The 15000-nt window shown below is 47.3% G+C and overlaps 3 protein-coding genes and 1 long non-coding RNA gene across 26 annotated transcripts in view; 1 reads left to right on the top strand and 3 right to left on the bottom strand.

Annotated features, from left to right (window-relative positions):
* The window catches only part of LOC118291306 (cullin-1), a 17174-nt gene extending 16587 nt beyond the window's left edge, over positions 1–587 (bottom strand). Inside the window, exon 1 of the mRNA XM_035619486.2 lies at positions 398–587. The gene's annotated coding sequence lies outside the window, so the exon portion shown is untranslated. The remainder of the gene's footprint in view (positions 1–397) is intronic.
* Positions 588–2187: 1600 nt separating this feature from the next.
* Positions 2188–5852, bottom strand: zgc:194621 (uncharacterized protein LOC795037 homolog). Its single transcript, XM_035619488.2, has 5 exons — positions 5272–5852; positions 3345–3403; positions 3149–3232; positions 2862–2938; positions 2188–2581 (listed from the first exon to the last, which is right to left on the bottom strand). The coding sequence occupies exons 1-5, from the start codon at positions 5670–5672 to the stop codon at positions 2537–2539; spliced, it is 666 nt and encodes a 221-aa protein (XP_035475381.1). The 5' UTR covers positions 5673–5852; the 3' UTR covers positions 2188–2536.
* Positions 5853–7391: 1539 nt separating this feature from the next.
* The window catches only part of LOC118291305 (proline-rich protein 36-like), a 14428-nt gene continuing 6819 nt past the window's right edge, over positions 7392–15000 (top strand). For 4 of the 23 annotated variants that reach the window (XM_047329846.1, XM_047329835.1, XM_047329836.1 and 1 more), the window contains exons 1-6: positions 7393–8113; positions 9140–9713; positions 9934–10086; positions 10253–10363; positions 11064–11259; positions 13680–15000. The exon at positions 13680–15000 is cut by the window's right edge. In XM_047329846.1, coding sequence (XP_047185802.1) covers positions 8064–8113; positions 9140–9713; positions 9934–10086; positions 10253–10363; positions 11064–11259; positions 13680–15000 — 2405 coding nt within the window. In that variant the 5' untranslated portion in view covers positions 7393–8063. Of the gene's footprint in view, positions 8114–9139; positions 9714–9933; positions 10087–10252; positions 10364–11063; positions 11260–13679 lie in introns of all 23 variants that reach the window. The other 19 variants (XM_047329854.1, XM_047329847.1, XM_047329840.1 and 16 more) reach the window with 18 other exon arrangements.
* Positions 8839–11057, bottom strand: LOC124849755. Its single transcript, XR_007030278.1, has 3 exons — positions 10912–11057; positions 10264–10420; positions 8839–9001 (listed from the first exon to the last, which is right to left on the bottom strand). It is a non-coding gene; the product is annotated as an uncharacterized LOC124849755 (long non-coding RNA).

Genomic DNA, 15000 nt, shown 5'->3' with positions numbered 1-15000 from the left:
TGGCGACGCGAGCCCAGAGTCTGCTACGCAATTCTGTTAGCTGTCGTTAGCTTCCCCGCGGCTAGCGCCGTTAGCTCGCGACGGGTCGGACGCGGCTCCGAAAATCGAGCCACGAGCCGCGTTTAGATCGCGTTTGCGGCTCGTCTCGACACGAGCGCGTCGTGCGGGGTGTGTGTTCGACGTGCGGGGGCTGTTCGCCGAGCTGCCCGCCGCGGGCAGGGGGGAGCCAGGCGCCCGTGCTGCTGGTGTAAAATGGCAGCCTTTAGCTTCTCGGGCAGCTCAATAATGAGTCAGGAAAACAGTTCGCTAGCCGATTAGCATTAGCCAGCTAGCTAAGCTAACTAGCTAGCTCTCGCCGCCAGCCAGCGCGCCCGCCGCCCTGTACACGTCCGCTTACCATGTTTAATTCCGTCGCTGTCACTCGTGTGTCCGCCCGTCCGTGTGTGTGTGTGGTGCTTCTCGGGCCCTAGCGCGGTCCCACGCCGCGTCTTTCCCCGTGTGTGTTCGCTCGTCCGCGGCTAAAAACTGCGACCGCTCCGCTCCGCTCGCACAAAGATCAGCTCAGCAGCCAGCGAATCATGCCGCCTTCAAGGAACTGCGGGAAATATGGACGTTGGCAACAAGACGGGCGCACACGAGCGCGCTGACGAAGTGGGAAGGTGAGAATAAGTGAATGTTTCAATTTAAGAGATGTGCATTTGAATAAAAAACATAAAACTTTATGTGTAGAGCCCTTAACACAGATTGGGTGTTTTACAGATGACTAGCAAGCTGACAAATAACACAACATGAGTCCAAAAACAAGAAAAGAATAGAAAAAGTATGAATATAACAATTAAAATTGAATAATTCCAGATTAAATATGACAAATAAAAAAGAAATCGAGACTTGTATTTCCATAATACAATAACAGGCTCGTCTCGGTAGTGCTCGACTTCCCGAAAACGTCGGAACTTACGGTCGGTGACCTTGAACGCAGCATCTGCGTCACAGAATGGATGGCGTCTCCAGAAGTGGACTACAGTGAATCTATGACTACAAACATGGCGGGACAAAAAACGAAACACTTGCAGCTCACACGCGTGTTGTCTCCGTCAGCCACCGAATGTGACATTTGAATTATGCACGGGCCTGGAACGCAGCACGAGACTGACGTTTAGCTCCCTGTCCTTGAATATGGGCGCGTGCGTGTGTGAGTGTGTGTGTGTACAATCATGCTAATGTAAAAACCCAAAACACATTTTCCCTGCATTTGACCAACTGTAGCTTTATCCTACTGCAACTTGTTATTTTTAATTTTTAATTTTTTAAAGTTCTATGATCTGATTATGTTTATTATGATTATGCTTTTTTTTCATCACCATCATTTACACAACACACTGTCCTTCCACGCTACGCTGCACCAGGGCGTCACACTGGGCTGCACCTTCATGAGCAGAACGACAGAACTACCCACTGAAGTTCTCTCTGTAATTATTTATTAAATAATTTTAGAGACTAAATTTACTCAAACCTCTACTGGGACCGGCCTAAATATTAACCTGCGAGTGTGTGATGCTGGGGAATATGATGTTTTCCTTATTGTCAAAAATTTGGGGGGAATTTGAGTTTACGTTCTATATTTTAAAGCTACAGTATGTCATATTTAGAATAACTTTATTCACAGAAATTGAATATATCGTCCCTAACTATGTGTTCATATATGTATTATCAACTCTGAATGAGTTAAATATAGTGACATGAGGCGGACCCGACCTCCAAAAAACAACGACTTTATTATAGTTTGGTTTATTGCCTGTGTTTATTGCTGAGTGTACATTTTACATTCCATCACATTTTATCCCCAATCATCTCCGTGATGACGGCTTATGTAACAGGGAAGAATGGCGTGATGCGTTCACGGGCCACGCCCCCTTAAAGACCAAAAGGTACAAAGCTGTCCATCAACCTGAACTGACAGCTACACACAAAGTGTCTCTTGTATTTGAACTGTTGCTCGGAACAACGTTTCCTGGATGTGTCAGAATCACTGAGGTCTTCTAAAAAACATAAAAAATAAAAGTTTATCTATAACACTCTCTCTCGTGTTTCTTATCTGCACTTTAAATATAATTAGAAACTTCCCGATGTTGAGTAAGAAAAAATGTTGCTGTCAAATTTAATATTTTTACTTCTTTTTTTTGATGGTCGCTGATGGTCTTGAGCAGAACTCCCCGACGTCTCGCCGGGACCATCCACATTAAATAAAGAAAAATTATAATAAACAATAATAAAAATGTATGTGTAAATATAACCTGCGTGGCTGAATAGAATGAGCTAAGTGGAATAAATAAATCTGACTCACCCTTTATACTATATATGTTTCTATATAATATTAAAACACATATCAGGGAACAGAAAAAAAACACCTTTGTACAAAATATGAATACGACGTCAAATATTCACGACGATACACACAAAGCAGTGTTGTATGGAATCTGAATATTTTTAAAATGTGATGTAATTGTGGGATTTGAATGGAGACGACAGGTGACGCTCAGCTCGTCACCACGGACGTTTGCTCAGTCGCCAGCTTCTTGGTCTGAAATTGAAAAATAGATGAAAACACACACGGTGACTCCTTTTGAGCAATAAACGTGAAAACATGACTAAACCACTGACGAGGTGTCGCATGTCTCTGTCAGTTGAATTATGTACCTCTAAATCTGAAAGTGTGACAGTGAGTTTTGTTTACAATACCTTGTATCTCTATTAACGTTTACTATAATTAATCAATTATGTTAAATGTTTCCTGGAAAGTTTTTGCAAAATAATTTTTCGTAAAATGCAGGTCAAGGTAAATGTGTTATAAGTCGTCCGACCGTTTTCTGTTTCCTCTTCGCTTGCATCATTTCCTGCTGCTGCTTCAGTCGCACTTCCTCCAGACTCATGCAGCCTCCTGTGAACACACACACACACACACACACAAACACACACACACACACACACACACACACACACACACACACACACACACACACACACACACACACACACACACACGTACACAAGTCAGAGAAAACAAGTCACAAACTGAACATTACAGATCTGATCTGATCTGTCTTTGTGTGTGTGTGTGTGTGTGTGTGTGTGTGTGTGTGTGTCTCACCAACACTGCTGGGGTTAATGGAAACGTAAGCCATTGCTCTGCTCAGACGAAGCTCCTCCAGAGCGGCGAGCTCTGCCTCCGCCTCTGCTCGACCAATCAAACAAGTCACACAACGATCAAGCCGGCGTGGAAAACAATGACGTGAAGAAAAAAAAATAATAATAACTACATGGATCCAAAGACACACGGAACTCACTCCTCTGAATCTCGCTCCTCTTCTTGGGGTTCGGGGGGATGACGGTGAAAGCTTTGTAACTGAGAAAAGAAAAGAAAATAACACACACTTATTATACACACTTTATTCTCTGTCGACATCATGAACGTTGTTCGGCTGATGCTCCGCGAGTGCTGCGGTCGACATCCGCCTCCCAGGAACAAGTCATCGACTTTAAGATGTCTGTGAATGAATCCTTCTCAATGTTCGCGCTCCACATGACAAGACAAGAGAGTCAAATGTTCTCGTGGGAGAAACAAACACAAAAGCTGCCGGAAGCCGGAAATTTAATCGGCGGAGTGCCACCACAAAGTGTCCCCTGTCGGTCTCTCTGTTGGTTGCGGTTTGACACTTTACCACAAGATGTCGCCAGAAAATTACCAAAAAATTACACACTGTGGCTTTAAAGTAATTCTTCTTAAAGCCACAGTGTGTAATTTTTGTAATTTTCTGGCGACATCTGGTGGTGAAGTTGCAAACCGCAACCAACTGAGCACAGACTGACACGGAGGTCAGGTCCACCTCATGTCACTATATTTAACTCATTATACATACTGTATATGAACACATAGTTGTGGACGACATATTCAATTTCTGTGAATGTATTTCTTCTAAATATTAACACACTGTAGCTTTCAGCTCTTTCACGTGTAAAGGTGAACGAGCCCCTGTGGCTCCCGGAGGCCGTGAAGTGAAGTCTCAAAGTGTGCAACAAATCGTCTGTTGCCCGTGTGGATGTGCAGGTTTGCAGCAGTTCACCTGCAGGTCTGTCACGCCAGCAGCATGTGGCGTTAATCCACAGCGAGCAGATGGGAGGCAGCAGGACGCTCTGATATCAGGCTGCTGCTGCTGGTGGTGATAAACGTTTTCACCTCCACACTCGGAGACTAGCACCAGAGATTGTTCTCCGTCTCCTCACGGGTCTGAAGGTTTCCAGGTCAATCTGCTGCAACTCCAGAGGCAATTTAACAAACTGTGGTCTAGAGCTGCAACGGATAATCGATTAATAATCCACAACTAAATTAATCGCCAACAATTTTGGATAATCAATTAATCGGTTCAAGTCGTTTTTATGAAGAAAAAAAAGTCTAAATTCTCTGATTTCAGCTTCTTGAATGTGAATATGTTCTGGTTCTTTGCTCCTCTGTGACTGTGAACTGAAGATCTTTGGTTTGTGAACAAAACAAAACATCATGTTGGAGTTTTGGGAAACACCATCGACATTTTTCACCATTTTATGATAAAGTCCTCTGCAGTAGAACCCTACAGATATATATATATATATATATATATATATATATATATATATATATATATATATATGGTATATATATATATGACTGATATGAGCCATTCACAGACATATCGCAGTGTTTGCTGGTATGAAACCTTTTATTTCAAAGAATAAATCGCAAAAAAAAGTGCATTTAGTCATGTTCTATATATTCAGTTGTATTTCTCAGGTTGTCTTTTTATTTATAGTATATCTGCAGATATTAGATCAATTATTTTCAAACTCCTCGATATCGCCATCGGCCCAAAAAAATCAGTCATGATCTCCTGTACAGTAACATATTTATTGAAGGTTTTAAGTTATGTTTCCAGCTTTGAAGGACATTATGAATCATATTTACATTTTGTCTTACATATTTATGTTACTGCTTTTATCAAATGTTCTGGTCTCAAATTGTTTTAATGTCTTTTTATCACCTTATGGAAAGTCTGAAGTATTTGTGGATGGATGGTAACATTGTACACACCACACACCTGAGCAAAAAAGACTGATGCTCACATTTGATAATACTGATATGAATTTTCTTTTCATATTCAACATTGTACCTGAATTATTACCATAGAAAATCCGTTGAAAGTCTAAAAATACGAGCAGGGACAAATGACAGCGTCTCACCTTTGGATCGCGCACTGGGACTCGGCCCTGACGCTGCGCGGCCCCCGCGGCCCCCCCGGGCCCCGCGGCCCCCTCTCACCGGCGGGGCAGCCGCTCGTGCCCCGCCGCCACTGCGGGTTGTCGTGTTTGGAGGAGCCGGTCGCCCTCCGGTAGTCCGGCTGCGCTCTGGGCCACCGTGAGACGGACCTGGCTCTGGCCCTGCCCTCACAGCTCGTCCCCGGGGCCCCGCGCCCCGCACACCGGCCGCGCTGCTGCGGACACCTCGGGCAGCTCGACGCGCGGCTTTTACGCACCGCGCCGTTCGCTCCGCTCGCCGCCTCCGTCGTCGCCGGTGTGGTTCTGTCGACGGGTTTTCTTGTCGCCTCCACCGGTTTGGTCTTGATAACTTTGGTCGATGGCATGTTTTGTTATTTAATTCAATTTTTATTTCAAGATTAACGCGTCTGTGTCCGGCCCCCGTTTCTGGAGGAGACGCGTCATCCTCGCCCAGCTCTGCAGAAAAATAAAACCCCCAAATCTCAACTTTTCTTCTCACTCGATTCGGTTGCTATGGAGTTATGAGTCAAGTCAAACGAGCTGGAGTGACGCGTCCGGTCCAGACCTTTCAAAATAAACGTGCCGTGACGCTAACGCGACGAATGTTTAAATGGCAAAGTGAAAAATAAATAAGAAAACTGGAAACATGCATGAAAAAGATTATGTGACGTCAGTCAGAAGCTCAGAGGATGATGCAACATGATCCAAAAAAAAAACATTTGCGACGATGCAATTTTATTTTGAAGGCAGCCCCCCTGGTTTCCGGTGCAGCCCCGTCCGTCAAATGAGATTAAAGCAGCAGGTGACGCAGCGGGGTGTCTGTTGTTGAGGTGCAGTCTGTCCAATCACAGAGGCTCATCCGATTACCGACACAGGTCACGTGACCACACGCTGCGGGATTTCAGAAAAAGTTTAGTTTTTTATTGTACAAACATTATTAAAAATTAAAACAAAACAGTCACGTCGCAGTTCACATCCACGTCCAGAGGAGGGCGACAGTCGACTGTGGTGCCCCCTAGTGGTTCCGGGTGGTATAGCTGTTTGGTCGCTGTCGTAATGACGCAGGAACGTTTTCCTCAGAGCTCTGGAGGAAACGTCGTCAACAGCACTTTGGAGATAACGGAGGAAGAAGAAAGAAGTTTGTTCACCTTCGTTTTCTGGCCCCTATAGCGTTAACTAGCGGCAGCGTTAGCATCGTGGCTAACAGAAATACCGAAACAAGAAAACAACCGTAAGAAAATATTAAGAATAACAGGGTGACAGCAAGACAGATGGATGGAAGTGCAACACACGTTCATGTTGGACTTCTCTCATGAATAACTGACTCAAAAAAAATGAATAATTTGATCATATAAAAACTGAGACGCACCATGGAGTTGTGCTGGTCTCGGGAAACATTGGAACACATGTCTGTTTGTGTTTTAATTCCTGTGGAATATTATTGTTCTTTGTTCTGCTATTCTTTTATATTAACATGGATTTTAGAAATGTTTTAGTATCTAATTGTTGTTTATTGCTCTGTATTCATGTTTGGTCTGTTTTTACTGTTGTGTTTTATCTTTTATCATTTGTGCATATAAAGTGTCCCATAAAAAAGTGTGTTATTATACCTATGAGTCCCCGCTTGAATAAAGCAAAAAAATATATAACATTTAAAAATCAAATTACATAATATAGTGTATTCTACACATGTGAGTATTTTCGTGTGTATAGTCTGATGTACTCAACCTCGTTCAGGGTGTTTTTTGGTTATTACGGTGTCACTGAGTGAAGGACCTGAACGCCTCCTCCTCCGCTGCACGGTGACCGTCAGTGTGTAGCAGCACCAGAACACACGCTGCACGGTGTGTGTGTGTGTGTGTGTGTGTGCGCGTGTGTGTGTGTGTACGTGTGTGTGTGCGTGTGTGTGTGCGTGTGTGTACGTGTGTGTGTGCGTGTGTGTACGTGTGTGTGTGCGTGTGTGTGTGCGTGTGTGTGTGTACGTGTGTGTGCGTGTGTGTACGTGTGTGTGTGCGCGTGTGTGTGTGTATGTGTGTGTGTGCGTGTGTGTGTGCGTGTGTGTACGTGTGTGTGTGCGTGTGTGTGTGTATGTGTGTGTGTGTGTGTGTGTGCGTGTGCGTGCAGCCTGCAGCCCCCTCGCTCGCTCGGTGCGTCGCGGTCCTCCTGAGCTCTGAGTGGAGCTGTCTCGCCTCTGTCGCCCTGTTGAGCGCGGCCGCTGCCTTCCATTGCACTTCTCTCCAGCAGCAGCAGCAGCGGACCGAGCAGGCCCCCCCTTGGCAGCCGCTACACGGTGGCTGCGCGCCGGGCTCATTCCCACCGCGGAGACCCGGCAGGTGCGTCGGCGGCGCGGTGTTCCACCGCAGAACGGCGGGCGACGTCCCGCATAGTGGATCCACGCACAGCTCGGCGGAGGGGAAGAGCTCCAGGCTGCAGATGAAGCCCTGAACAAAGTGCGACACACACACTTACACACACACACATACACACACACGCACGCACATCGTCCACGGGCCTGTCGCGCTTTGCAACTTTGCGCGAGTGGCTGCGTGCGGGAGGTTCACGCCGGATAATCAGAGGTGAGGCTGCTGACATTACTGTGAGGAGGAGGAGGAGGAGGAAGGTGACGCGCACTTCGCTGTCAGACGAGGAAGTGAAGCTTCACACACACACACACACACACGCCCATTTCAGCCTGTGTCGACCCCCCCGGTTCATCTGAGCAACAGACTTCATCACAAACATGCGCGCAGGGCCGGATGGACGCCGCCGGGAGTAACCTGCAGGACGACGCCGAATTCAGAGGTAGGTAGGTGGGCAGGGGGGCTCGGGGGGCTGGGGTTGTTGGTGGTGGCACCGGACCACGGAGCTTTACGCACAACGTGGACAGTTTCCCAACACGCTGTGGTCGGTGAGACTTGTTGTGAAGGCCCGTCTGCGGTCACGTGCGTGATCTCTGGCCTCAGCGTGGCCCCGCGCGCGTCGCCGCCGCGTCGTCCGGCTCGTGCAGATGACTCGCGCGCACACAGATGCACACATCTGCACCTGCCCGCGCGGTGATGTCGCGTGGACTCAGCTTTAGTTCCTTCAGGGAGGATGTTCCCATCAGACAGTGGAGCAGCTCGTCTATTGGTCAGTTAACAGACGATTATTGATTATTCAAGAATATTTTTAAAAAAAGCAAAAGTTGCTGGTTTTAGTCGTGCTGCATGGGGAGAGGAGGGGGTTGGGTTGGGGGGATCTCAGTATTATTATCCATCTTCAGATGATTCACAGGTGTGACCCTTCACCGTTATTGGACCAAAAGTAATCACGTGACACATGCAGGCCGGAAGACATTAACACATTTTTTTTTATAATTGCTGTTAAAAATTTAACAGCAGCAAAAATTAACTAGAATATAATGAGTTTGTTTTCTGAAGTAAAGAGCTGAGAGCTCAACAGCCTGCGTCTGCACCTGCGTCTGCACCTGCACCTGCGCCTGCACCTGCGCCTGCACCTGCGTCTGCACCTGCGTCTGCAGCGGTTGGTTCGGGAGGTTCGGTTGGTTCGGTTGGTTCGGGAGGTTCGGGAGGTCGTGGTGTCTTCGCGGTTCGGTCCAAACGTCCACGATCTCCTGTTGTCACGGTTTTCAGTCTCTGGTGTCTGAACCGTTCCATTCCTGGCTCCGCCCCTTTTGTACAAATCCACATGGATTCTTTCTTAAACAAATGTGAAAATAAAAACAGATAAATACATTATTAATAATAATATAACAATCAGGATGTGTGTTTGTTTTCTGCTCCTGTTGAAGAAATCTTCTTCGAGTTCAATTGTCTTTGTGATTGTCTGTCAGTGTGTCACAGTGTTGGACGATGGACAAGGATCCGGCTCGTCGGTCACATCACGGAGACGCCACCAATGGAAGCAGCCCCACCACCCCCACGCCTCCTCGGCTCACCCCCAACCCCACGCTCCTCGACTCCCCAGCGTCCACGCTGACGCCCGCCACCTCCTCGCCTCCTCCCCCTCTCACCCCTGCACCCTCCGTCATCTCGTCCCATGGCCCCAAGGCGGCGACGGCGTCGCCCCACATCCTCGTCCCCGCTCCCCCTAAGCTCACCTCCACCGCCATCCCCGCCCTCCGCACGTACTCTCGCCCGATCCTGCCCTCCCCCACGACTGGCGTCTTCAAAAAATCTCCTCCTGCACAAACCTCCTCCGCCTCCACCTCTCTTCTCCCACCATCCAACCCTTCCTCTTCCTCTTCCCCTTCCTCTTCCTCTTCCTCTTCTCACGCCGTCGCCACCACGGCCTCCCCCCTCGTCTCCTCCGCCTGCCTGACCAACGGGAACACGCGGCCTGTGTCCACGCCGACCTCCGCGCCAATCACGCCCTTTCACACACCAGCCAGTCCACCTGGCAGACAGGTAACACACACACACACTGAACACACACACTGAACACACACACTCCATATGATTCAAAGATTGAAATATCCTGCTTGTACCTGCTTCTGGAGGCAGAGTGTGTGTGTGTGTGTGTGTGTTTGAGGTTTACACAGTTACCTCACGACTCTGACTTTGTTCAAAGTCGCCTCACTCAAGATCTTCTCTTCCTTAATTGCGCCCCCCCCTCACTTTGTTCCAGGTACCACAGCCTCACCCTGTGGGAACACCTGGTCTCGTGCGAGCCAATCAGAGCCCCTCCCCTGTCAGGCAGAGGGTCTCCCAGCAGACACTGCTCCTGGGGAAAGGTCTCAGGGGGTCCGGCCAAGACCAGGTGCTGCTCAGAGCTCAGATGGTAAACACACACACACACACACACACACACACACACACACACACACACACACAGAGAAAAGACACTACGAGCTTGAAATATTCTTCTTTAATCGCTGCTCTCCTCTCTTTATTTCCTCCTCCCTCTGTTCCCTCCTTCTTTCCCTTCTCCTCTTTCACGCCTGCAGCTGATTCTTACGTCTGCAATGCGACCTGCCCCATCCTCCTCCTCCTCCTCCTCTTCTTCCTCCTCCTCCTCCTCCTCCTCCTCACTCTCTTCCAACCCTGCTTCCGCTCAGGTGAGCAGCCGAGCCAATGTGACTTTTCGTCTGTTCGTGTGTTGAATGTCTCGTTTCCTGTGACGGAGGCAGATTGTACTATTAGAACTCTTCTTGTTTCTAAAAAACAAACCCAGAAAAATTATTTTCCAAAGCTGAAGTTTGATTCCGACCAATCGTCCAAAATCATGAAAGATTCTCTGGTTTGCTTTAATATACGACGAAGGAAAAGCAGCAAAGTCAGAAGACGTGTGGCTGAGATATGAATAAAACGATGAATCAATGAGTACCTCAAAATTTTACTTAAATATTTCAGTCATTTATTTCCCTCACTTTATTTACAATATACTTTAAATTCAATCTCTAACCTTATTTATTCTATTAATCTTGTCTTGATAATTTTTTTTTAGAATAATATATCCACATATTTGATTCAGGCACATCTTTATACGGAATTTAAAAATATATATATTTAGCTTCCATGTCTGTCTATTTAAGAAAAAAAAGTTTGCCCAAAGTTTAAACCTCAGTATTTAAGAAGGGACTTCAGTAACATCTCTGTAACACACCTGCTGCGCCGAGTGATGCTGCTGCTGAGCTGTGATTGGACGGTCACCCTTGGGGGGGGGGGGGTTAGCGAACACCCTGAATCAAAGCAGGAAGTGAACAGAAGTGTTTGTGATGTGACCTGACGTCTCTCTCCCCCCCTCCTCCCCTCCAGCTCCAGAGTCTCACCCTGAGGCCTTCTCCCCCCGGGACCCTCACCATCCCCCCCACCCTGCGCCTCAAGGCCCCGCCCCCACTCTCTCGCCCTCACGCCGCGCTCTTCCCCCCTCTCAGGCCGCGGCCGAAGCCCGGCACCACGGCAACGGAGAGCCCGACCACGCCCGGCCGCCACCTCGCCGTCCCGCCTCCGAGTAGGTCCCAGAGTGTGTGTGTGTGTGTGTGTGTGTGTGTGTGTGTGTGTGTGTATGATCACGACACACAGGACGATTATTCAACACAGCTAAAATCTAACGGGTGAAATACTATAATAAACTATGAACAAGTAAACTATAAATAGATTCACATAGTAACACTATGACGATGTGTTTACTGCTTTTCATAAAAAATGTGAACAGCATCAGAAACGTCTTGTAGACTAATTCATACTTGATCCACTTTCCATATTTAAAATCAAGTTTCATTTGAAAATCAATAGCAAGAATTTGTATATGAAGACGATCAGTGACTGTATATAAAGACGATCACTGACTGTATATAAAGATGATCACTGACTGTATATAAAGATGATCACTGACTGTATATAAAGACGATCAGAGACTGTATATAGAGACGATCACTGACTGTATATAAAGATGATCACTGACTGTATATAAAGACGATCACTGACTGTATATAAAGACAATCACTGACTGTATATAAAGACGATCTCTGACTGTATATAAAGACGATCACTGACTGTATATAAAGATGATCAGTGACTGTATATAAAGATGATCACTGACTGTATATAAAGACGATCACTGACTGTATATAAAGACGATCAGTGACTGTATATAAAGACGATCACTGACTGTATATAAAGACGATCACTGACTGTATATAAAGACGATCACTGACTGTATATGAAGACGATCACTGACTGTATATAAAGACGATCAGTGACTGTATATAAAGACGATCACTGACTGTATATGAAGACGATCACTGACTGTATATAAAGACGATCACTGACTGTATATAAAGATGATCACTGACTGTATATAAAGACGATCACTGACTGTATATAAAGACGATCAGTGACTGTATATAAAGACGATCACTGACTGTATATAAAGACGATCACTGACTGTATATAAAGACGATCACTGACTGTATATGAAGACGATCACTGACTGTATATAAAGACGATCACTGACTGTATATAAAGATGATCACTGACTGTATATAAAGACGATCACTGACTGTATATAAAGACGATCAGTGACTGTATATAAAGACGATCACTGACTGTATATAAAGACGATCACTAACTGTATATGAAGACGATCACTGACTGTATATGAAGACGATCACTGACTGTATATAAAGACGATCACTGACTGTATATGAAGACGATCACTGACTGTATATAAAGACGATCAGTGACTGTATATAAAGACGATCACTGACTGTATATGAAGACGATCACTGACTGTATATAAAGACGATCACTGACTGTATATAAAGACGATCACTGACTGTATATAAAGACGATCAGTGACTGTATATAAAGACGATCACTGACTGTATATAAAGACGATCAGTGACTGTATATAAAGACGATCACTGACTGTATATAAAGAAGATCACTGACTGTATATAAAGACGATCAGTGATTGTATATAAAGACGATCACTGACTGTATATGAAGACGATCAGTGACTGTATATGAAGACGATCACTGACTGTATATAAAGACGATCACTGACTGTATATAAAGACGATCAGTGACTGTATATAAAGACGATCACTGACTGTATATAAAGACGATCACTGACTGTATATGAAGACGATCACTGACTGTATATAAAGACGATCACTGACTGTATATAAAGACGATCACTGACTGTATATAAAGACGATCACTGACTGTATATAAAGACAATCACTGACTGTATATAAAGACGATCACTGACTGTATATAAAGACAATCACTGACTGTATATAAAGACGATCTCTGACTGTATATAAAGACGATCAGTGACTGTATATAAAGACGATCACTGACTGTATATAAAGACGATCACTGACTGTATATAAAGACGATCACTGACTGTATATAAAGACGATCAGTGACTGTATATAAAGACGATCACTGACTGTATATAAAGAAGATCAGTGACTGTATATAAAGACGATCAGTGACTGTATATAAAGACGATCACTGACTGTATATGAAGACGATCAGTGACTGTATATGAAGACGATCACTGACTGAATATAAAGACGATCAATGACTGTATATGAAGACGATCACTGACTGTATATGAAGACGATCACTGACTGAATATAAAGACGATCAATGACTGTATATGAAGACGATCACTGACTGTATATGAAGACGATCACTGACTGAATATAAAGACGATCACTGACTGTATATGAAGACGATCAGTGACTGTATATGAAGACGATCACTGACTGAATATAAAGACGATCAATGACTGTATATGAAGACGATCACTGACTGTATATGAAGACCATCACTAAGGCGATCCGGATGTTTTGACTTCACTTTAGAGGAGCCGTCGTGTCGTCCATCTTTATTTATCTGTGGTTCGCTCCTCCTCAGCTCTCTACTCTCCGGTACGAGCCGTCCCTCTGAGGCCCAGACTTCACTCTCCCATCGGTCACCGAGCGGCGGCGCCTCGACAAACCTCTGGTCTCCAGCCGATCGCCGCCGCTGCTCCTCCTCCCTCCAGTCAGGCCCCGCCCTCCAATCAGGCCCCGCCCATCAGCCGACCGCCTGCCGCTCTGAGGAACTGTCCGTTAACTCAAACTGTGCCCGGTCCCGGACAGAGCCAGCGCAGATCGCTGTCCGTCACCAACCCTTCCTCCCACTTCGATCGTTCGCCGTCTGCAGCCAGGCAGCTGCAGATCATCGCCCTCTCCTCGGGACGCCAGCCCCGCCCCGGAGTGTACGCCCACGCCTCGGTGCAGCCGCCGCCTCCCGTCGCAGAGCCCCCCGAGCTTTCCACCAAATCAAAGAGAACTTTCGGCAGTGAGGAAGACCCACTCCTTCTTCCTCGTCCTCCAAACCCCTCGTTGCCAAAAACAACCTCTCCTCTGCCGTCGCCACCGTCTCTCCTGAGTCCGGCCTCTCCGCCACGTCATCAGGCCGGAACTCATTCACAGACTCCGGTTCGCGAGGCGAAGGAGAGCGAGGAGCAGACGGAAAGAGGGCGAGGGGCGCGACAAGGAACCAGAGATGAGGGGGGCGTCGGTGAAGACCCGCGGCTGGAGAGAGATGACCAAAGAGAGCGGGCGAGGGAGGAGAAACGACCGGGGCAGGAAGCTGAGGCAGGAAGAGAGGAGGAACAGATGGAAGTGACGGAGGAAGGCCGGAGTGAGGACGGCGAGGAGGAGAAGAGGATGGAGCAGGAAGAGGAAGCAGCAGAGAGCGCCATGGACCAGTCCGAGGAGCCGACCGCCGGTCAGGTTCTCCGTCGGCACTGGAGCACGGATCCAATCCCGACGCCCGATCCCATCAAAGAGTCCAGCCTCAAACTCAAACCCGACCTGGGTCTTGTTTCCGCCTCAGCTCCGTTCCAGACCTCAGCCCCCATCCCGGCTTCAGTCCCAGCACCGCCTCCGGTCCCAGCACAGGTCCCGGCACCACCTCCGGTCCCAGCACAGGTCCCAGCACCACCTCCGGTCCCAGCACAGGTCCCAGCACCGCCTCCGGTCCCAGCACCGCCAGTCCCAGCACCGCCTCCGGTCCCAGCACCACCTCCGGTCCCAGCACAGGTCCCAGCACCACCTCCGGTCCCAGCACCACCTCCGGTCCCAGCACCACCTCTGGTCCCAGCACAGGTCCCAGCACCACCTCCGGTCCCAGCACAGGTCCCAGCACCGCCTCCGGTCCCAGCACCACCTCCGGTCCCAGCACAGGT

The sequence above is a fragment of the Scophthalmus maximus genome, chromosome 21, assembly GCF_022379125.1.
Source record: "Scophthalmus maximus strain ysfricsl-2021 chromosome 21, ASM2237912v1, whole genome shotgun sequence".
Classification (NCBI taxonomy): Eukaryota; Metazoa; Chordata; class Actinopteri; order Pleuronectiformes; family Scophthalmidae; genus Scophthalmus; species Scophthalmus maximus.
Note: the sequence above shows the minus strand (reverse complement) of the source record. Positions and strands in the feature narration are given on the sequence as shown.

Excerpts from the sequence above, each read along its gene's own strand:
- zgc:194621 (XM_035619488.2), bottom strand. The coding sequence starts at position 5,672 with ATGCCATCGACCAAAGTTATCAAGACCAAACCGGTGGAGGCGACAAGA. Across the intron at positions 3,404-5,271 it reads TCCCAGTGCGCGATCCAAAG|TTACAAAGCTTTCACCGTCA; the intron begins GTGAGACGCTGT and ends TTCTTTTCTCAG. Across the intron at positions 3,233-3,344 it reads GAGGAGCGAGATTCAGAGGA|AGGCGGAGGCAGAGCTCGCC; the intron begins GTGAGTTCCGTG and ends TTGGTCGAGCAG.